Source organism: Mustela nivalis (assembly GCF_964662115.1).
Source record: "Mustela nivalis genome assembly, chromosome: 1".
Taxonomy (NCBI): domain Eukaryota; kingdom Metazoa; phylum Chordata; class Mammalia; order Carnivora; family Mustelidae; genus Mustela; species Mustela nivalis.
This window is the reverse complement of record NC_139020.1, coordinates 211,165,935-211,187,252: the sequence shown is the minus strand read 5'-3', so window position 1 is coordinate 211,187,252 and position 21,318 is coordinate 211,165,935. Positions and strand designations below refer to the sequence as shown.

Here is a 21,318-nt window from a genome sequence, read left to right as displayed (position 1 = left end):
CTTTTGACATTCAGGCCAGATCATTCTTGGGGGGGGGGGTGCTTTGTGTATCACAGGATGTTTGGCAACATCCCTGACCTCCACCCACTAGATGACAATAACAGCTCTTCCCCCCCCCCCCCCATGACAATCCAAAAGTGTCTCCCAGATATTGTTCGGTGTCCCCTAAGAACAAAATTACCCCTGGTTGGGAATGTCCTCTTCAGTACCTGCAGAGGCAATATATTTGTTTTGTGTGAGTTCCTGGATCAGACTCTGTGTGTGTATGCACTTTATTTCACAATAAAAATACATTCATGGACTCTTGGGTGGCTCAGTTGATTGAGCATCTGCCTTTGGCTCCGGGCATGATCTTGCAGTCCTGGGATGGAGCCTCTGCTCAGCAGGGAGCCGGCTTCTCCCTCTTTCTCTTCCTGCTGCTCCCCCTACTTGCTCTCTATCTCTGTCAAATAAATAAATAAAATCTTAAAAAAAAAAACTTTTAAATTTCCAATGGAGTTTTCATGGGAAACTCAACTGACATCTACAGGGGGAAAGAAAAATCTAGGGGGGAAAAAAAAAGACAATGGAAAAATGCCAGGAATTTTGTAAAAAGAGGACTAGCAGATATCGAGCCGTATCCTGAAGCTACAGTAGTTAAAGCAGACTGGCACTGGGACGAACAAGACAGATGAATCTAGAAGTACCGTGAGCTCCCCATCTGTGAAGCTTTGTACTTCTCCTTTGCCTGTGTAGTTTATCCCATTTGGAGCACAATTCTCGAAGTGTCCCCACCGCAGGCTGCCTCCCTGAACCCTGAAAGTCAGGGATTTGCCCCTCCCTTTTCCTCCCATCCATTCTGTCACCCTCTTACCATAAACATTACCTTGAAAGTCTCTCTCTGCCTCTCAGCATTGTGGCCCAGGATGGCAGGCATTGTGACCCCTCAGGGACCCGCACAGTGCCTGGTGTAGGTTAGGTGATCAATAAATGCTAAATGAATCGGGAAATGGGTAAAGAATTCAATCTTATTTTAAAAATCATTCAACAGGGGTCTCTGGATGGCTCAGGCAGGAGAACATGCAACTCTTGATCTCAAGGTTGGGAGTCCAAGCCCCATGTTGGGCACGTGTTCTACTTTAACGAAAAAAATTTAAGTAGTTAAAAAAATTTAACAAACATTTATTAAGCACCTACTGTGTGCCAGGGCCCCCGGATGAAGCAGTGACCAAAATCAATCAGTTCCCTGTCCTATGGTGTTGACACTTTGGAGGCAGAGATAGATGGCAAGCAAGTAAACAAAGGACAGAGATTCTTTTTTCTTTCAGATAACGAAAGTAGCTATCAAGTTAATAAAACAGCAATGGGAAAGAGAGAGGCTGGAGGCGGGCCGCATTAAGCCCTTAGAGCTGGGAACACACAGATCGAGTCATCCGGAATAGAGGTAGCCCATGGGAACATGTGCAGGGAAGAACAGTTCAGAAAGATGGGACAGCTTGTGCCAAGATCCTGTGGTAGGAAAGAGCCAGGGTATTGGTACCTCACCCAGACACTGGGACACGAGCATCAGTCTTCCTAGTTTCCACCCAAGGCTCTTCCAAACACACGATTCCCATCGGGTTAGTCTCTCGCGGTCTTCCCATGGCTCCCTAGCTCCCAATGCATCAAATCCAAGCTCCTCAGTCCTGCGCTGGGAGGAATTTGGCCGTCCCCCGCCGCTCGCCCCCACCCCCTACCTTCTCCTCCAGGCCGGCAGGCGCACGGGGACAGTCACTTCAGGCCCCGCCCCCAGCCCCGCCCCACACTCTGTCCAGACCAGCACCGCCTACCCCCGTCACCATTGGACAGTTCGGAGAACATCGGGCGCTGATTGGCTGGCGTCGCCATCAGTTAGGACCAAGGCCTTGATAACCCGTCCCCGAGCTTCGAGGGGGCGGGCTCGGGTGCGGGCGCCGCGGGGGCTGCGGCTTCAGGTAAAGCGCCAATTTTCGGGGCCATCGATGGGGGTTTTGGGGGGAATTAGTGGGCGTACCGGAAAGGGGTACTGCGCCTCCTGCCCTTCTGCGGGCTCAGTGCCCTGTGATGGGGTGGCCTTGATGTCCTCTGGCTGGGACCCCTCCCGCACTGGGAGCCCCAGGTGGGCAGCGAGCAGAGTTGGGGACTCTGGACTCGGGAGATGGCCCTTCTGCCGCCCTTAGGAGCCAAGTGGGGGGCTTGTTCACCCTGTAGCGCCCCAACCGACTCCGGGACTTTCCCGGCGTCGCTCCTGGAGAGCTTGGGGACCTGGTTCCAGTCCCTCATTCTGGACCTGGGTGTGGGGGGTGATACGGAAACCGCGTTGGGGGGAGGGACGGACGGCCCCCGGGCGGGCAGACAATGGGTAGCGGATGGAACCGCCCGGCGGCGTTTCCTGCAGGAAACTGCTCTGTCTCTACGAGGCTGTCTTGGTGTGTGTGTGTGTGTGTGTGTGTGTGTGTGTGTGTGTGTGTGTGTGTTGGGGGTGGCGGGGGGTACCTGGAGGGAAAAGTATCTCCCCCTCCCACCATCATCCGCCTCCACGCCCACGTCAGGGGTCTGAGAATCCAGCTCCAACTTTAGGGGATGCTACCATTCAGGGCCTCAAGCCGGGAAGAGCCCCCCAATCCCCAGGACCGGGATCCGCGCTACCCGCCGAGTCCCCCACCCTGCAGGTTTCCTGATCGCAACTCCAAGTCCCGAAATAGTCCCTGGGGCGGGAGCGGGGGCGTATGGCGTCGGCTCTGACGGCCTAATGAGGGGGTCTTAGGCAGAGGATCCGATCTAGCTGACATCTCCTGCAGGGTGCGGAGAAGAGGGGAGGGCAGCCGCGCCCCCACTCTGGTGGGGCTGCGGCCCCTGGAGCCACCGCGGCGTGGGCCTGCCTCTTCCCCCCTTAGGGAAGCACGCAGGGATGGGCAGGGATGAGGGCTGGGAGGGATGAACCCCATCGGGCTCTCTGCCACTGCCCTGCAGAAGAGGGCTGCTTCTAGAAGGCCATCAAGTGGGTGGCCAATGCAGAAACACTGGCAAAACCTCCTGGGTTAAAATCCTGCCTCTGCCCTTGTTTGACCTGGGACGGGTCCCTTAATCTCTCTGGGTCTCGGTTTCTCCATCTGTGCAGTAGGGTAAAGCGTAATGATAAGAAAACCTTCCTCGGAGTGTTTAGCTAGGATTTTTTTTTTTTAAAGTTAATACCCACAAATTGCTTTTAGTAGAGAGACCCACAGTAAATGGCAAAAGTGTTGTTGTTGTTGTTGTTGTTGTTATTATTTATCATTCTTGAGGCATCATTTCTCACCCTAGTGCCTAGGTCCAGCTGCTCTAGCTGCTTGGGGTCTTAGGGACGGCCCACAACTGTTTTTTTTTGTTTTGTTTTGTTTCGATTTTTTTTTTTAAGTTCCCAGGGCCTCAAATTTGGGTGTGACAAGGTCACCAGAGGAGGGGGCTGAGCCCATTGAGTCACACTGCCAGCTGTGGGAGGCGGGCCCAGACCCCTAAGTTGGCCCAGGTTTTTTTTCCGCGACTCAACTCTTCCCTGGCAGTTTCCTGAAAACAAGTTTTGCGAGCACGGGCCGTCCTCCCCGATGACCAGCTGCCCTGCTGGCCTGCCCCTCTCGGCCCGGTGTGAGGGGACAGGAAACAGCTGCTTCAGGACTGGAAGGGGCCCTGCCTGCCTGGGGGTGGGGTGAGGGAGGTTTTAGGGACACAGACTGGGCGTAGGTCCGGAGTGGCGGGGTTCCCCCAGCAGTGGAGCAGGGGATAGTCAATGGCTGGTGGGTGTCTGGACAGAGGTGGTCATCAGAAGCAAGGGAGGTAGGGAGGGGCGACAGCAAAGGTTGCCAGGTGGTGGGCACATAGAGCACTGGGTCAGGGAGAGGACAGATGGGTCCGGCAGGCTCCTGGTGGTGGAGGCTCGGTGGGCAGAAGGTCCCCGGAAGATGGGCAGAGCCCAGTCTGAGGGCATTTCCCGCAGAGAGCGGACCTAGTTGCTCTGTGCCTTAGTTTCCCCATCTGGAAAATGTGAATGATAATATCCACCTTACACGATTGTATGGAGCTTGCATTTAATCAGGCAGGGCATACAGTAGGTACTGAAGACAAGCAGCTTTCCCTTCCTCAAAGGTTTTTCGAGTGAGCTTGTCAAAGCCCCATTTTCCCTGCCCTGTGCTTTCTGATTGTCCCTGTTAATTATCACATGAGATGTGGCCCGCCGTCCCTCGGTTTCGTAGAGTCTCCATCACGTTTCCTGAAGAGTCCCCCCAGCCCCAGGTATGGCCACAGCTCTGACAACCTGGTGCTTATAGTTCCATTACAAGCTCCTACGAGCCAGGAACAGAACTCTGTGGTACTCCACTAGAGACATCCTAGGGAGAAAGGTCTCCATTGATTTGAATCCTTGGTACATCTGGCCCACGACTCTCCATCCTGACCACAAGGCTCTCGCATGTGACCTGGTAAAAACTCAGAGGCACAATTATATCTTGTCTGCATTTCTTTAAGGAAAAAAGGATTCAAGTGATCCTGCGTTTGTCCCTTTCTTAATATGCAGAATCTGACCAGATGAATTTCTACGGAGTCCATGGAGGGCTTCCAGCTCTCACCTTCTTCTGAAGGTTCACACCTCATCCCTTTGAGCACCAGCTTCTAATTTTGCCCTGGGACTGACCGAGCTCAGCAGGTCTGGAATGACCCTTCCCAGCCCCCACAGCTAGTCCCTCCCGTTCTCTGATCACTCTCCTCTCTTCTTGTCGCCCTTCCTGCCTCCTCCTCCCCAGCACGCTGAGGCCTGGACCTGGGGACGCCCGCTTGCATTCATTCATTCTGAAGTTCCAAGGCCTCTTGAAGGATCAGGGAGGACACATATATGTGTGTGGGAGGGTGGATGCGGGTCTGTTTACTCACTTAGAGGCCCAGCCCCAGCCTCAACCCCTCTGGGGACATTTTCCAGGGTGTGTCTGGCAGCTACTCCAGAAAACATGGCCAAGTTTGCCCTGAATCAGAACCTGCCTGGTGAGTGTGCAAAGTGGGATATGTGTGTGTGCACGGATTGATACTTGGTGCCCATGTACGGACACAGTCCTGTGGTTCCCTCCATTGCATGTGGCCAGGGAGCCCTTTCTAAAGGTCCATTGATAATGTCATGGCTCTGCTTCAACCCAACCTGTGGTGGTCTATCACACGTGCAATATCATCGTAACTCCTCATTGGGGCCTGGGAGGCCCCCACGATCTGGCCCCAAACCACCTCTCGGACTCCTCTCCCTCTCCCTTCTTTCACTCTGTTTCGGGTACCCCCACCTCTGTCCACCTCACTGTTAACTCCAGTCCACCCTGCTCACTATATCCCGGGACCTTTGCTCTGACTGTTTCCCTTCAGGAACCTTCTGTCCCCAACTGCTTCCTCCTCCTCGGGTCAGGGCTCAGCTTTTAAGTCCCTTCCGCAGGAAACCAGCCTTGACAATTAGAGCCAAAGTCACGCACCTCCTGCGGTTACTTGTATTTCATCTTGTTATTATTATGAGCCCTAAGCATCATTTGGAACAATCGTGTTTATTTATCTATCAGAGGACAGGGGTTTGTCTGTCTTGTTCACTCATGTGTCCCCAGCGCCTAGAAAAGTTCTTGGCACATAGTACATAGTAGGTGCTCAGTAAGGGTGGGATTGCTTGCCTGTTTGGTGCAGATAGGTATTTGGGCCTCGGGTATGCATGTGCGGAAGGGCAGGTGTGTGGGGTTTGGTGCAGGTGGAGCCCTGCAGGACTCCTTGTCATGGGGCCGCGGGGGAAGCGCTCTATTTGTCCAGTTTCCCCCAGGGGCGTCCCCTCCCCCAGCCTGACACCCCCCCAAACCCCGTCATGCCTGCAGACCTGGGTGGCCCTCGCCTATGCCCCGGCACCACCGCGGGCACCCGCAGCCCGAGCTCGCCCTACTCAGTGGAGACGCCCTATGGCTTCCATCTGGATTTGGACTTCCTCAAGTACGTGGAGGAGCTGGAGCGCGGCCCCGCCACCCGCCGCGCCCCCGGCCCCCCGCCTGCGCGCCGCCCCCGTGCACCCCGGGGGGGCCTCGCAGGCGCGCGTAGCCCAGGCGCCTGGACCTCCAGCGAATCTCTGGCCAGTGACGATGGGGGAGCATCGGGCGCACTCTCCCCCGGCGCGCCCTCGGGACTCCTGCTGCCGCCGCTGTCACCGCGAGTGCCCGTGCGTAACCCGCGCGTCGAGCACACGCTCCTGGAAACTAGCCGACGGCTGGAGTTGGCGCAGGCGCACGAGCGCGCGCCCAGCCCCGCCCGCGCTGTTCTGCGCAGTCCGCGAGGATCTGGCCGCAGCAGCCCCGCCCCCAGCCCCGCCTCCAACCCCGCCCCCGCTTCTCCCGGTCCCGCGCAATTGCAGCTGGTGCGCGAGCAGATGGCCGGGGCTCTGCGGCGCCTGCGCGAGCTGGAGGACCAGGCGCGCGCGCTGCCGGGGCTGCAGGAGCAGGTGCGCGTGCTGCGTGCGGAGAAGGCTCGGCTGCTGGCAGGACGCGGGCAGCCGGAGCCCGACGGGGAGGCCGAGGCGCGCCCGGACAAGCTAGCTCAGCTGCGCCGGCTCACCGAGCGCCTCGCCACCTCCGAGCGTGGCGTTCGCTCCAGGGCCAGTCCCTGGGCCGATGGCCCCGACGGGCCGGCTTCTAGGGGCAGTGAGGGCGCGCTCGAGGTCCCCGACGCGGCCGGGACTCCAGACGGGGCGCTGCAGACGCGGGAGGCTGGCGTACAGGCGGTGCTGGAGACCCAAGACACCACGGCCCAGGCAGTGCCGGAGACCCGGGAGGCCAGCGTAGAAGCGGCTCCTGAGACCCTCGAGTCGGACGCGTGGGTGACCGAGGCGCTGCTGGGAATGCCCGAGGCCGCCGAGCGCGAGCTGGAGCTGCTCCGCGCCAGCCTGGAGCACCAGCGCGGGGTGAGCGAGCTCCTGCGCTGCCGGCTGCGAGAGCTGGAGGAGGCCCGCGAGGCTGCCGAAGAGGAGGCAGCGGCAGCTGCGGCGGCTCAGCCCCAGCCGCGCGAGGCTGCTACCCAGACCCCGTGGGCTTGTGCCGCGAAGGCCACACAGACCGAGACCCCCGCCGAGGGCCCTGGCCTGAGCCAGGAGAACCCGACGGGATCCATGGATGCGGACAGAGCCCTGGCCCCTGCGGGTGAGTGCCAAGCCCTGCCCAAGCCCGGGCTTGATGGCTGCTGGACTCGAACTCAGTACCCTCATCTGACCCCTGCTAGGCATCCTCAAATCCATCATGAAGAGGAGGGATGGTACACCTGGCGCCCAGCCCAGCCCCGGACCCAAGAGCCTGCAGTTTGTTGGGGTCCTCAATGGAGAGTGAGCACTTTACCCCTCCCCGAGGCAGCACCTGCAGGGACATAGTCTGGGGTTTGAATCCCGGCTCTGCCCCTGACTCGCAGTGTGGTCTTGGAAAGCCTGTTTTCTTCTTCTGTAAAGTGGGGAAACCACTCCCACCGCGCAGGACACAAGAATGAGCCCACGGGGTGGCTCAGCGGCCGCCTCCCACCCTGCCCCCAGGTACGAGAGCTCATCCAGCGAGGACGACAGCGACAGTGACAGCGACAGCGAGGACGGTGCTGCCGAGCCTCCAAGGAGCAGCTCCTCCGGGGAGGACAGTGGCAGGGATGTTGGGGACGACAGTGGCAGGGATGCCCTGGACCCGGAGCTGGAGCCGGAGCCCGAGCCCGAGCCCAAGCCGGAGCTGGAGGCAGAACCTCAGCCTGGTGCGCAGGGGAGGTGAGCAGCGTTAGGGACACAGAGTGGGCACCGCTGCTTTCTTTTCTGTCTGCCTCGCACCCCACCTCCGACTCCTTCTGAGCGTCTCCCGACCACCTTGATAGGTGCGAGCTGAGCCCGCGTTTGAGGGAGGCGTGCGCAGCGCTGCAGCGACAGCTGAGCCGGCCCCGAGGAATCACCCGCGATGGCGTGAGTGCCAGCCAGAGCCCTTCACACCTGGAGTCGTGGCCCCATCTAGGACCTCCCCTAACGCCCTCTAGGGGAAGTGCATCGGATTTCTTAGAGTTGGGGTGGGGGGCGGTCCCAAGTTCCACCCCTTGGCTCCAAGACTCTGTTTCCCCCAAAAGGGTGCGCCCCAAGCCCCGGGCCCACCCCCATACTCCCCAAAGGCAAGCTCTCACCGCCTTCCTCCACTCCAGGTTCTCCCACAGGCTCTTTCCCAGAGGGGAGGACCCCTGCTGGCTTGAGCCTGGGACCCGCACTGGCTGTACTCCCTCCTACAAAAGGGTGCGGCCCCACGCACCCCCTCAGACAAGCCGCGACCATCCTCCCCGGCCTCGATTCCCAGCCCCGCCCCCACGCCCTCCCCGCCCCCACAGCCTGGACCATCTCTGACGTCTTTCCTCCGGTCCCGGCAGGGCGCGGCGCGCCTAGTGGCCCAGGAGTGGTTTCGAGTGTCGAGTCAGCGGCGCTCTCAGGCGGAGCCCGTGGCGGGGGTCCTGGGCGCGCTGGCGCGCCTGGGACCCGAGCTCCTGGCGCACGTGGTGAACCTGGCCGACGGCAACGGGAACACAGCCCTGCACTACAGCGTGTCCCACGGGAACCTGGCCATCTCGAGCTTGCTGCTGGATACCGGTCAGCACCTTCCTCCCAGGGTTAGAGGATCCGTGTGTCCTGGGCAGACTGCCAAGGGCCTTTAGGCTTTTCTGCTCTGAGCGCTCCACCCGGACCCTGCCTCTCACTTTGCCGAATACCCAGCTTTAGTTAGGTTGGCCTAAACTTAGAGGAATTAGTGTCACCAGCCTTACCTTCCTCATCTGGGAAATGGGGATGCAACTCCACATTTTACCCATTTCTATCTCCTGCCACTTGCTTTTGCTCATTCTCTCCCCAGCTTCCCCCTTCTGGAGCTGAGATACACACACCCAGGTGTTCCTGAGCCCACAGACATGTATTGAAAGCCTACTAGGTTCCAGTACTGTGCGGGGGTGGGGGTGGGCCACCCACATACAGCTACTTTCCGCAGGGGACTCCCAGCAGAGGGGACAGAGGGCAGGGCCCACCAAGAGCCCTCCTGGGTGTTCTCCTGCAGGTCCAGTATCTGCCGGGGCCTGTTGTTGGAGGGGTCTCACCTTCACAGCAGGCCCCACTGTTCCCTCCCCGGCCCCAATGCCCCCAGACATACAGGTCTGTCCCGTCTCTGAAGATCTTGGTGACCTGGGGAAGGGTACAGTTGCTCTGAGCTGGACCCGGAGCTTGAGCTTGGGAGGAAAGGACGATACATGATTCAAGGCATCAGGCAAGGCAGGCTTGGCGGTCAGTCACAAGCAGCCCAAACCTCACAGACCCCTTTTATTCCCATTCATGCCAGTCCCTCAAGCTCCAACTCCCCAGACCTCGCCCCGGGGCTCCCTCTGCCCTTCTGCCTGCTGTCGGGTCCCTCCCCTGCCCAGGACCCTGAGTCCTCAATGTACTCCCCACATCAGGTTTGTTCCACGCTGCGCTGGACGTGGCTGTGTATCCTTGCCCCTCATCTCCACCTCCAGACCCTTCCCCCTTCCGTCCTACCTTGGAGCCTCCAATCCATCAGACCCCTATTCCCTCCACCCCTTCTGGCATCTCCCTCCAAACAACAGGCCATTCTTCCTTCCTGCAGCTCAGCAGCTCCTCTTTGCAGGTGAATCCTCCCCAGTTTCAGGATCCTCATGAAGCATCACTCCCACCACCTCCAGGCTTCTCAGCGCCTTGACCCCCCTGCTCCTCCTTTCTCCTTGACCTCCGCCCTACATCAGCTTACACTTGTAAGGTCACCCTAAGATCTGGAGGTCACTGATAACCACGCCCCCTCCAGTCTCTTCTCAGCTCTCACCTCCCAACATTTCAGCTCTCCAGTTGCCCGGCCCTAACAGCCCTTGGTCATCACAGGACCATGGTCTGTGCCCCCTACTCCCCGGCCTTCACATCATTGCCCGCTACATCCCCTGCTTCCTTGTCATTAACTACTTATGTCCCTTTCCAAACTCCTCCCCACGGGCCTCCTTCACCTCACCCTACTTGCATGGCAGGCCCCAGCACCGAGCCCCGTAGACCCTAAAGTGCCAGTTGAATGAGCAAATGCTCATGAATGTAGAACGAATGGCTGTGAGCACGTGCATTATGGGGAGACGGGGAATGGAGATGGGACAATCATCACGCCAAAATGTGAAATGGTTACAAATAGGGAGGGCCACAACAAAACACAACGGGAGGAAATCAAATGGACTGACCCTTTGGCTTAGGAAGGCCTGAGGTAGGAGGGCAGAGGAAGCCGGGTGCCCCCACTACCCAGCAGAGGCCCCACTGTGGTTGTTTCTATGTGCCCCTCCCCACTCCGGCACACTCCAGCAGTGTCACAGCAGTTCGTGGGGGCAGTGAACACTACAGGGCATGCTGCAGGACCAGGAAACCCTCCCTCCTCCTTTCCATACTACTTAACCCTTTTTCTTCCCAGCCCACTGTTTGAGACCCTCTCTACAGGGCATCCACTCCATGACCCTGATCCAAGCCTCAGACCTCCCCAAGCTTTTGTAGCCTCATGGAACTTTCCAAACAGTGGGGGACAACAGCATCAGTCACTCTGCTAACTGTGCCCAGAGGAGATGCTGTGATGGCGGGTCATGATCATCCTCGGGGATGATCCCAAAAGACAGAGCCAGTGTTCGTGTTCAGTGCTCCTTCCTTGAACTGCTATAACAAAATATAGCACAACATGGGCATTTTCTTGTAGTTCAGGAGGCCCCAAATCCAAAATCCAGGTTGGCAGGCCTGGTTCCTGAGGAGCTCCAAGCAATCTGCTCCAGACCTTTCTCCGAGCTCCTGGCTGTTGCCTGCCATCTTTGGCTTCTGGTGGCTGATAGCAGCTTCTCTTCTCTGCCTTTGTCTTCACGTGGCCTTCTGCAGGTCTCTGGGTCTCTTCTAAGGACACCAGCCACACTGGATTAGGGCCTACCATCATGACCTCACCTTAACTTGATTACATTTGCAAAGACCCCATTTTCACTTAAGGTCACATTTGCAGGTACAGGGTAGGTACAACTTTGTAGCTATGGGGGTAGGAAGCAACTTAATATGTAACACAGGCTTGGAGGAGAAAGGGTTCCAGAGGAAGGGACCAGTTAGGGGACAGCTGCAGAAGCCATGGTGGACAGTGGCCTGTATTCCAGGAGCAACGGGGAGATGTGTCTTAAATAAGTGACTGAGCCAAATTCCTCTTGATCTGCATGGGAACGAGTGGATTTGGACATAAAAGGGAACCAGCCGGGGCAGAGGGAAACTTCTTAAGTTCCACTCCCAGTGCAGAGCCTAACACCAGGCTTGATCTCACCACCCGAGCCAAAAATGAGTTGGATGCTTAACTGACTGAGCCACCCAGATGCCCCAAGTTAATATAGTACTTGGGTCCAGGCAGGGGTGGGGTGGGCAATGATATTGGTTTGGTGGATGATAGCCACAAAAATAGAAGCACTGGTTTATTGAGGATGGACTATGGGTCAGGTGTTAGGTCTGGGAGATATAGCAGAAAGCCAACTCTGAACCAGCTTGAAATACAGAGATCTGAGCAGACCCTGAAGGGCACGGAGCCATGTGGTTCTTGGCAGGGAGAGCCTAAGAGGCAGAGGAAATAGTAAATCCATGACCAGTGACCACTCCCCTTACACTGGCGGTAAATCTGTTGTGTGTGGGGGCAGGGGAGTAAACCAGGTTGGGCTGAGGGGGTCAGCATCTTGGCTCACTGACCCCCTCCGCTCTCCCAGGGGTCTGCGAGGTTGACCGCCAGAATCGGGCCGGCTACACAGCCCTCATGCTGGCTGCACTCACCTCTGTGGGGCGGGAAGAGGACATGGCTGTGGTTCAGAGACTCTTCCACATGGGCAACGTTAATGCCAAGGCCAGCCAGGTGCGTGGACACTTCTTCCCTTGCTCCCTGTCTGGTGGGGTCACTTCTGCTTTGGGTTTGTCTCTGACCTCCGTTCCTCCAGTGCTGCTCCCCCACAACCATCTCCCCTTCGTTGTCCCCAGACAGGACAGACAGCCCTCATGCTGGCCATCAGCCACGGCCGCCAGGACATGGTGGCGGCCCTGCTGGCATGTGGGGCAGATGTGAATGCCCAGGATGCAGATGGGGCCACAGCGCTAATGTGTGCCAGCGAGTACGGGCGCCTGGACACTGTCCGGCTGCTGCTGGCCCAACCCGGCTGTGACCCAGCCCTCCTGGACAATGTGAGCCACCACGGGGCTGACATGGGGATGGCAGGGGAGCCATGCCTTGGCTCAGGGACCTGACTGTTCCCACTATCCCTCAGGAGGGCACCAGCGCCCTGGCCATTGCCTTGGAGGCCGAGCAGGACGAGGTGGCTGCACTGCTGCATGCACACCTGAGCTCGGGCCAGCCGCAGTCCCCGGTGAGTGCAGCCCCTAGACTGCAGGGACCAGGCCCCCCCACCACACGCTTGCTTCACAGAGCATACCAAGGGTGCCCCAGGAAGGAGGCCTCCTTTCCGGCTTTCCTGGGGAAGCACCCAGGGTCAGGGGAACCTGGGTTTGACCCCTCGCATGTGGCTGGGACCTGAGGGTCCCCCTGCAAAACACCTGTGAGACACACCTCCATGTCACATGTCACAAGCCCAAGGTCTCCAAAGGGGCAGTGATCTAAGAGCATGTGGGAGCTGTTAGACCTAAATCCCACCTTCACTGTGGGGAAACTCCTGCTACCGCCTCCAAGAGGCTTCCACCACAGGGGAATCCTGCCCACCAGTAACTAACAGGACACCTCCCCCACCTTTCCCCAGGCACCCCTGGAGTCCCCCACAGCTGCGCCTGGTGAAGGAGAACACAGCGACCATGAAGGCGACCCCCAGACTCAGTGAGCAGCCTGGCACCCTGGACCTGGATTGCAAAGAGTCTGTTCCTTCCTCCACCCCAGCCTCTGGGTCACACAAGGGCCAGGGTTTGCTATCCAGATGTTACCGTGGGCCAAGAGAAAGGCTCAGATGACCCAGTGCTCAGGAGCCGCTCGCTTTGGACCAGTGGGGTGAGGAAGGGGCTGGAAACTGACAAGGCCCGAGTCCACCCTGTTGCAGAATAAAACATTACTAACTCAACCTGTGTCTTGTTTTGGGGGCACATACACATAGTTCCCCCTCCCCCCAACTCACCAGAGCCCAAAAGGTGGGAGAGGCTCCCACTAGAAGATTTTATAAGCCTTACTCAGAGCCAGACAAATGATTTATTAATCCATGCAGATCATCCCTGCGAGCAAGCGGCCAACCCAGATATCCAGGACCCTGTAAACAGACCCAAACATGAGATACTGAGGGGCCGCCCAGCAACTCCCTCCCCGGTCTTCCAAATCTCAGTAGCCTCTTTCTACACTTCCCACCCCAAGAGCCTCTCACGCCATGGACTTGGGAAGCCTCCCTACTACCAAAAAGGAAGGGTCTAATAGGCCTGCCGATCCCCACCCCTGTCCTGCACTCACCAACTCCAAGTTCAGCGTAACCTCCGAGCTTCTCGCTCTGACTCCAGCAGGGTGAGCACGTCGCCCTCGCGCACGGGGCCTTTCACGTTGCGGATGATGGAGCGGCTCGTGTCGTCCATGAACTCCACGCGCACCTACGGGGCCCACCCCGAGGACGCCAACGAGTCAGCTCGAGCCGCAGATAGGCACCGCGGGCTGGGCAACAGGTTTCGATTCAAAGGACGTTGTTGGGACCCACCCAGAGATACTTAAAAAGGGGGCTGCGCCTGGGAGGCAGAGCAGAGCCAGGAGAGAAACCCGAGAGAGACAAGTCGCGGAGAACAAAGTTCTCGAGCGGGAAGAGCAGCCACCAGGAGGGCCAGCGGCAGCTCCAGTCCTGTTCGGGAGAGGGACACACTCAGCAGGGCATGGAGCCACAAAGAGATCGCTGGGACCGGCTAAGCCACAAGAAAGAGGAACGTCAGAGTACTATATACGGACTCCGGTTTTCAGGGTCCAGCTGGCCAGGCAGTCAGCAGGGCTCAGACCCTGGGGCGTCCCCACCCGCGTGCTCACCTGTGTGCACTGTCCCTGCGAGCCGGTCCTGCCCAGAACTTTGGTGACCTAGCGGAGGGAAGCTGCGATCAGACCTGGGCAGCCCGAGCCCGCCACCCCATGTCTCTTCATCCCGGGCCCCCAAAACAGGACTCCCCACCTCACCCTGGCCAACTTGATGGGCTGCACACGGCTCGTGTCCATAATGGCGGCGCGGCGGCGGTCGGGCGGAGAGGGGTCACGTGCTCCGAGGAGACCTTTTATAGTACATCCTAGCCCCGCCTGCCCATCCTCTCGCGAGACCGCGTACGTTCTTCCCAGCAGCCCTCGCGGTAGGGACGTCACCGGCGTCCTTCAGTGCAAACGGAAGATGGCGTCCGCCACTCGCTTCATCCAGCGGCTGCGGAACTGGGCGTCGGGGGTGCGCGGGGCGGAAGGGGCCAAACGGGGAGGCTGAGGGTTGCGTGCGCCTTGGACCCGCTCCCACTAGTCCCCTTCTTCCTGCACCCTTGGGCCTGAGGCTTTTAGTACCGAGATCCCCTTAGGTCGGAACCCGTGTCTCAGCCCGGGACCCCCAATTCGTGATTGCCTCAGCCAACACAAGCAACTGCACCCCAGCCCTGGACCCATTCTGGACTGAGATCTATCTAGTCCCGGACCTTCTTAACTTTGTATTCTGAGGCCCCGGCCTTAGCTTTCGTCTTTACCTCTAGGGCCCACATCCCTGTACCATCTCCGTCCGACCTTCCCTTCTACACCCCTGGGATGCCCCGTTCCCTCGATCTCTCCTCTCCTGGAGGACCCTGCGGGTTGACTGCCTTCCTCTCCCCTCCTCCCACAGCACGATTTGCAGTCGAAGTTGCAGCTGCGCTACCAGGAGATCTCCAAGCGGTGAGCAAGCCCCGCTCGCTGCCTACACTCTGGCCTTGTCCTGTTATTTATTTTTTTTTAAGGTATTTAAAATTTATTTGACAGAGATCACAAGTCGGCAGAGAGGCAGGAGGTGGGGGGGGCAGGTTCCCTGCTGAGCAGAGAGCCTGATGCGGGGCTGGATTCCAGGACCCTGAGATCATGACCTGAGCCAAAGGCAGAGGCTTAACCCACTGAGCCACCCAGGCGCCCCTTTGTCCTGTTATTCTTAACATGGGTAACAAAATGCTTGTCATTTAGGTCCCCGGTTTGCTGGACCGGCATCTTCCCTCCTGCCCCTGGCAGGCTGTGGAAGCAGAGGTTTGCTTTTAACTTTCCTGTACTCACAGCCGGCTGCTCGTGATATAGTTAGGTTGGACATGAATTCAGAGTGGGGATCGTGTAGCTGTGGAGTCCTCAGTGTGGTCCTGCCAGTTAGGGTTATCATCCTCAAGCTACAAATGAAAAAAATGTGAGTTTCAGAGAGACGATCGATCATTTTCTTAAAGTCACTCAGAAGCTAGAAAGTGACAGCTGGGATTTGAACCCATAGGTGCCTTGATTCCAAACTCATTTAAAATGGGCAAAAATTACTTAATATTTATAAGCCCCTGCCATGTCCTCAGGGATACCAGGACCAAGAAGAAAAGTTATCCCCATTCCTTTCACGGAGCTCAAGTTCTAGAAAGAGAAAGATATAGTAGGGAAATAAATGCAACAGGTAAAGAGCATTCTGGAATGTTCTGAAGACAAACTAAATTAGAGTCAGCTGTGGCGTGGCTACAATAGGTCAAGTGGTCAGGAAAGGTCTTTTTTTCTGGGATTGACATTTGAATGACCAGAGTAATGAGCCAAATGGTCATGATTGGAAGAACATTCTGAACGGAGGGAACAGTATGTGCCAAGGCTGTTGAGGCCTGACAGAGCCAGAAGTAGGAAGGAGGTCTGTGGCTGGAACACTTGGAGGGAAGGAGGGATATCAGTATATTGGAAGTCAGAGGAGTAGGCAAAGGTAAGGCAGCCATTGAGAATTAGCACGAAAGGAAGACAACTAGCATTTGAATAAACAAACTTATGTGAATGTCTGCCTGTTACAACTAATTCCAAATATCAGAAGTTTCAAGTTGCTTTCTATCCAGGGTAGTTGGTAGACCAGTTGAGGAAAAGGATTTATAAAATTTACAAACTTCCTTAGGGCGTGGCGCCCCCTAGTGATTCCTTTGTGTCTCTTGGGCATGTGGTTTTTAACCTTTCTGCTAGGTGGCAGAAAGCTATGGCCCACCCACCGAGGGTGGGGGGGGGTGCCGTCTGCACTCTAGGGGTTAAGCAAATGCTAACTGCCATACAGGATAGTGCCCCCCCCTTTAAGATTTTATTTCTAAGTAATCTGTACACCAAACATGGTGTTTGAACTCACAACCCAGAGATCGAGAGTCACACAGCATGGGTGGCTCAGTCATTAAGTGTTTGCCTGTGGCTCAGGTCATGCGTGCCACTGCATTCAGCTCCTGGTTCAGCGGGAAGCCTGATTCTCCGCTTGTTTTCCCTCTCTGGCTATGTCTCTCTGTCAAATAAATAAAATCTTAAAAAAAGCGTTGCACGCACCACTGACCAGGCCAGCCAGGTACCCGAGGATATTGCTTTTACTTATTTACTCCAAAGATCTGATTGATTGATTGATTGATTGTTTGATAGCGAGCATGCACACACGTGTGAACTGGGGGCAGGACAGAGGCAGGAGAAAGAGCATCTCAAGCAGAGGCATACTGAGCGCAGAGCCTGATGTGGGGACCTGAGATCATGCCCTGAGCCAAAACCAAAAGTGGGACACTTAACCGACTGAGCCACACAGGTGCCCCAGGATATTGCTTTTAGTACCAAATTTTTATATTTTTATATATATTTCTCATTTTTTTAATACAATGGCTGTTGCTTGTTTTTTAAAAAAAACTTAAATCCTGGCAAAACGGCTAACCAATTATTGTAAATTAATTAGTTAAACCAATTACTGTAAAACAGGGTTGAATGAAAATCCGGTGGTTTTATGATTTCTCTTATTTTCTCTGTCTTCTCCTCTCTGCTATGTTTTCCAGGGAGGCTTCTCTCTTGTTTTGAGGTTAGCATTTCCATTTTAGGCTTCTGGCTTCTTTGTAAAGAAAGTTTTACAAAGGTTTTAGCCCAACCCAGGGCAGAGCTCTGTTCACTCGTCCAGCCCTGGCTATAGTGTTGGTGACCAGGCAGGAAATGCAGAGACCTCAGAGGACAAGGTGCTCTTTGAGTAATAAGCCTTGATCCCAGCATGGTTCTTCAGAGTTCCTGAGGTAACGGGAAAGCCCAGGAGTTCTGTAGCCTGGCTTTTGGGAACAAAGACCCTCAGAACACACAATGCACGAGGTCTGGGGCTGTCCTGCAACTGGAAGTGAGGTCAGATGGAAGCTTTGGGCCATGGTGGAGTGGGAACAGGCCTGGGTGTCCAATATGGGCTGCCCTCTTCCCTGAGAAATCTCAGAAAAAGGTCCTCCATGCATTTGGGGCATATCTAGGCCTTGCCTTCCAGCACCTTCCCACCCGAAGCAGAGACTGCTACCTGCTTCAGGGCCCTGGATCCTCCCTAGCCATGCATCCACGACAGCAGATCAAGGAATTGCCCTGGCCTGCAGCAGTGATGGAGGCAGCCCAGGCCAGTGTAGCCAGGAAGAGTGACTTTATATTAGGGCTGCCTGGGGGGCTCAGTTAAGGGTCCGACTCTCGGTTTCCGCTCAGGTCATGATCTTGGGGTCGTGGGATCAAGGCCCATGTTGGGCTCTGTGCACAGTGGGGAGTCTGCTTCAGAATCTTTATGTGAGCGTGCACACTTGCATTCGCTCTCTCAAATAAATAAAATTTCTTAAAGTGATTTTCTATTTGCTTCAATGGTGATGTTTTTTTTCCCGCAGAACTCAGCCTCCTCCCAAGCTCCCCGTGGGCCCTAGCCACAAGCTCTCCAATAACCACTACTGCACTCGCGATGGCCGCCGGGAAGCTGTGCCGCCCTTAGTCATCATGTCCTCCCAGAAGGTACTGGCGTCCGGCAAGCCTGCGGAGAGGTGAGGACCCCACAGTCCGGAACCAGCCCTTTCTCTTGCTTGTGCTTTTCAAGGGCCCACTGAGCGTCACCTGTGTCAGGAACTGTGCTGTGGGGGCTTTTCATGGGAGAGCTCTGTTCATCCCCGCCCAGCCCAGAGTAACGGTTGGGGCCTCAGCTTGGGCTGCATTTCCTACCAAGCAAATGAAGCTCCGTGCTCCCATCAAGGGCTCTGGGAGAAGTCCAGGCCTTGTTTTTGCAATTTTTTTTTTTTTTTGAAATGGAGGTGTTAATTGACCTATAACATTATGTGAGTTTCAGGTGCACAAGGTAAAGATTTGGTATTTGCATACATTGTGCGTGTATGTGTGTGTGTATGTGTATATATATACATATACATTTTATACATATATACATCCACATTTTCTTTGAACTCCTCTTCTTTTTATTTTTTTTTTTTTAAGATTTTATTTATTTATTTGAGAGAGAGACAGTGAGAGAGAGCATGAGCGAGGAGAAAGTCAGAAAGAGAAGCCGACTCCCCATGGAGCTGGGAGCCCGATGCGGGACTTGATCCCGAGACTCCAGGATCATGACCTGAGCCGAAGGCAGTCGTCCAGCCAACTGAGCCACCCAGGTGTCCCTCTTTGAACTCTTCTTAAAGAAAGAATTGTAGGGGCACCTGGGTGGCTCAGTGGATTGGGCCGCTGCCTTCGGCTCGGGTCATGATCTCAGTGTCCTGGGAGTGTATCTCAGTCCACTGAGCTGCTGTGACAGTAGCATAGACTGCTGTGGCTTATAAACAACAGAAACCTCTTTGGCACACTTCTGGAGGCTGGGAAGTCCAGGATCAAGGTGCTGGCAGGTTCTGTGTCTGGCGAGTGCACTCTTCTTGATTCGCAGATGGCATTTTCTTGCTCTATCCTCACGTGGTGGAAGGGTAAGGGCTGTCTGGGGTCTCTTATGAGGGCACTAATCCCATTCATGAGGGCTCCTCCCTTAGGACCTAATCACCTCCCAAGAGCCCTGCCTCCAAATGCCGTCACGTTGGGGGTTGAGATTTCAGCAGGAGTTTGGGAGGCACAAAACATGGAGTCTGTAGCAGAGTTGTTAGGAAGTTTAATCTTCATAGTTAATATTTGTAAGGTTTTAGAATGGAGTCGGCCCTGCCTGTCTACTGATCCCTCCACAAGTTGGGCAGTGATGGCCCCTGTTGCAGAAGAGGAAATCAAGACACAGAGAGGCCATGTGACCTATCTGGGTCACACAGCTAGTGAGGAGCAGAAGCAGGATTTCAGACTAGTTTGCTCAGCCCCCCAGTGGTGTCTGGGCTCTACAGCTGGTTCATCGTATGGTCTGCAGCCAGTGTTCCGTCCTTCTTTTTTTTTTTAAAGATTTTTATTTTATTTATTTGACAGACAGAGATCACAAGTAGGCAGAGTGGCAGGAAGAGAGAGAGGAGGAAGCAGGCTCCCCGCTGAGCAGAGAGCCCGATGTGGGGCTCGATCCCAGAACCCTGGGATCATGACCTAAGCTGAAGGCAGAGGCTTTAACCCACTGAGCCACCCAGTGCCCCGTTCCGTCCTTCTTGAGCCTTAGTTTCTACATCTGTAAAATGGGAGGGTGGGCTTGCAGTGTGGTGAGATCTGTAAGGTGATGAGGCCAGGCAAGACCTGCTGTGTAGTTAGAACTCGGTGAATGGCCAATGTCATGGTCCTTGTTACCTTCTGATTCTCCAGAGTCCAGCACCAGACTGGCACACTACCAAGTTCCCCCCACAGCCCCTCACCTGCTCCTGGGATGCCTGACTTTCCTAGGGAGGCCACTTCTGTCTCTTATACCTCCTTCAGACCCCTGGGAGGGCGGGCAGCCCTGGAACCCCTGCTCTTGGGGGTCTTTTGCACAAGAGAACCTCCCCACAGCTTCCTCTCCTTAGTTGGCTGAGCATGCGCCAGCCTCTCCGGCCCGAGGCACCAGGGGCCCAGGGGCTTGGGTGTCTCTGGACACCCTCCTTGGATTTGTTGCTAGTGTCTCTCTTGGGGCTCACTGTGGGTCAAATGGTGCATTCTTTTTTTTTTTTTCCTCTTTTTTTTTTTTAAAGACTGATTGATTTTAGAGAGAGAGCTGGCACATGCATGCACACACAAGCAGGGGGAGAGTCGGGAGCAGGGTGGTGGGGACAGACTCCCCACTCAGCCGGGATCCCGCCTGATGCGGGGCTGTCTTAGGACCCTGAGATCATGACCTGAACTGAAACCCAAGAGTCCGACGCCTAGCCGACTAAACCACCCGGGCTCCCCAAACAGAGTATTTACCAATTGCACTTGACTCTCAGCCTCATTAGACTGAGGCCCAGTCTTAGCGCTCTGCCAAGGCACGGGCAGTGCCTGCCACGTGTCAAGTGCTCAGCACCCGAGGGGGAGAGAGCAGTGGGCACCCATCACCTGCTTGGCCCTTTTGCCAGTATCCTATTTGGGGGCAACAGGAGTGGGGTGCTCGTCCACCCTGGGGCCACAAGTGGGAGGGGGTACTAGAGGAGGCGGCCAGCCCTTCATGGCTGCCTTTGAGCTCAGGAGCCAGGGCAGGCTGACTGGGCATTCAGTGGGGGCTTGGGTGGGTAGGGGGCTGGCCAGCTCCCAGCGAGGGTTGGCTGACCCTCTGGGGGACCCCAGTGAAGGCGTCTGGGCATTCTGAAACACGCTCCTGCTGGCCTGCACACAGTCCTGGCAGGCCTGGTCTTGCTGGGCGCAGGTGTGGGGCTCCCTTAGATCCGCCCACGCTGCTCTCCAGAGACCTGGCCCTAACCAAAGTCTCTTCCCTTCCAGCTCGGCTGCAGCTGCCACTGAGAAGAAGGCTGTGTCGCCAGCCCCTCCCATGAAGAGGTGGGAGCTGTCCAAAGACCAGCCTTACCTGTGACTCTGCTCCCAGGGCCACCTGAGTGCTTCCCCTCCGTGTGTTCCTTCCAAGGAGAAGGCGACCTAATTTATGACAAATACACGCAGCCCTCCAGTGTCACTTCTGTTCTGACTTTTTTTTTTTTTAAAGATTTTATTTATTTATTTGACAGAGAGATCACAAGTAGTCGGAGAGGCAGGCAGAGAGAGAGAGAGGGAAGCAGGCTCCCCACTGAGCAGAGAGCCCGATGCGGGACTCGATCCCAGGACCCTGAGATCATGACCCGAGCTGAAGGCAGCGGCTTAATCCACTGAGCCACCCAGGTGCCCCCTGTTCTGACTTTTTGAAGCTGCATACGACTTCCTGGATTTCCTGGGGAAGTTGGTGCTGATTCTGTTCACTCTGCCAGCG

General features: G+C 56.2%; 3 protein-coding genes and 1 long non-coding RNA gene across 7 annotated transcripts; 2 read left to right on the top strand and 2 right to left on the bottom strand.

Moving 5' to 3' along the window:
• Positions 1 to 248: 248 nt before the first annotated feature.
• On the bottom strand, positions 249 to 1,762 carry LOC309859138. The gene is made up of 3 exons (XR_014308557.1): positions 1,525 to 1,762; positions 866 to 972; positions 249 to 442 (listed from the first exon to the last, which is right to left on the bottom strand). It is a non-coding gene; the product is annotated as an uncharacterized lncRNA (long non-coding RNA).
• Positions 1,763 to 1,881: 119 nt separating this feature from the next.
• On the top strand, positions 1,882 to 13,128 carry KANK3 (KN motif and ankyrin repeat domains 3). 4 transcript variants are annotated; one of them, XR_014312421.1, is made up of 12 exons: positions 1,882 to 1,952; positions 4,547 to 4,675; positions 4,946 to 5,007; positions 5,862 to 7,169; positions 7,249 to 7,348; positions 7,550 to 7,768; positions 7,873 to 7,957; positions 8,407 to 8,643; positions 11,782 to 11,924; positions 12,047 to 12,247; positions 12,331 to 12,429; positions 12,817 to 13,128. XR_014312421.1 is itself a non-coding variant. In XM_082733556.1 (12 exons), exons 3-12 carry the CDS (start codon positions 4,974 to 4,976, stop codon positions 12,892 to 12,894), a joined length of 2,484 nt encoding a protein of 827 aa, XP_082589682.1. In that variant the 5' UTR covers positions 1,882 to 1,952; positions 4,547 to 4,675; positions 4,946 to 4,973; the 3' UTR covers positions 12,895 to 13,128. The 4 variants fall into 4 exon arrangements, 3 of the variants coding, with proteins under 3 accessions (XP_082589682.1, XP_082589684.1, XP_082589683.1); XM_082733556.1 differs by having other exon boundaries at positions 8,407 to 8,623; XM_082733557.1 differs by lacking the exon at positions 4,547 to 4,675 and having other exon boundaries at positions 1,915 to 1,952; positions 8,407 to 8,623.
• A 106-nt stretch (positions 13,129 to 13,234) lies between these two features.
• RPS28 (ribosomal protein S28) lies at positions 13,235 to 14,334 on the bottom strand. The gene is made up of 4 exons (XM_082733601.1): positions 14,205 to 14,334; positions 14,061 to 14,108; positions 13,506 to 13,639; positions 13,235 to 13,311 (listed from the first exon to the last, which is right to left on the bottom strand). Exons 1-3 carry the CDS (start codon positions 14,241 to 14,243, stop codon positions 13,517 to 13,519), a joined length of 210 nt encoding a protein of 69 aa, XP_082589727.1. The 5' UTR covers positions 14,244 to 14,334; the 3' UTR covers positions 13,235 to 13,311; positions 13,506 to 13,516.
• Positions 14,335 to 14,349: 15 nt separating this feature from the next.
• NDUFA7 (NADH:ubiquinone oxidoreductase subunit A7) lies at positions 14,350 to 21,027 on the top strand. Its single transcript, XM_082733600.1, has 4 exons — positions 14,350 to 14,460; positions 14,881 to 14,930; positions 17,885 to 18,034; positions 20,838 to 21,027. Exons 1-4 carry the CDS (start codon positions 14,410 to 14,412, stop codon positions 20,926 to 20,928), a joined length of 342 nt encoding a protein of 113 aa, XP_082589726.1. The 5' UTR covers positions 14,350 to 14,409; the 3' UTR covers positions 20,929 to 21,027.
• The last annotated feature ends 291 nt before the right edge of the window (positions 21,028 to 21,318 follow it).

Bases quoted from the DNA above. Each gene is read 5' to 3' on its own strand.
- KANK3 (XM_082733556.1), top strand. From the start codon at position 4,974: ATGGCCAAGTTTGCCCTGAATCAGAACCTGCCTG. The intron at 5,008-5,861 runs GTGAGTGTGCAA...TCATGCCTGCAG, and splicing joins CCTGAATCAGAACCTGCCTG to ACCTGGGTGGCCCTCGCCTA. The intron at 8,624-11,781 runs GTCAGCACCTTC...CCGCTCTCCCAG, and splicing joins GAGCTTGCTGCTGGATACCG to GGGTCTGCGAGGTTGACCGC.
- RPS28 (XM_082733601.1), bottom strand. From the start codon at position 14,243: ATGGACACGAGCCGTGTGCAGCCCATCAAGTTGGCCAGG. The intron at 14,109-14,204 runs GTGAGGTGGGGA...TCCCTCCGCTAG, and splicing joins AGCCCATCAAGTTGGCCAGG to GTCACCAAAGTTCTGGGCAG. The intron at 13,640-14,060 runs GTGAGCACGCGG...TGGGCCCCGTAG, and splicing joins CGCAGGGACAGTGCACACAG to GTGCGCGTGGAGTTCATGGA.
- NDUFA7 (XM_082733600.1), top strand. From the start codon at position 14,410: ATGGCGTCCGCCACTCGCTTCATCCAGCGGCTGCGGAACTGGGCGTCG. The intron at 14,461-14,880 runs GTGCGCGGGGCG...CTCCTCCCACAG, and splicing joins TGCGGAACTGGGCGTCGGGG to CACGATTTGCAGTCGAAGTT. The intron at 18,035-20,837 runs GTGAGGACCCCA...CTTCCCTTCCAG, and splicing joins TCCGGCAAGCCTGCGGAGAG to CTCGGCTGCAGCTGCCACTG.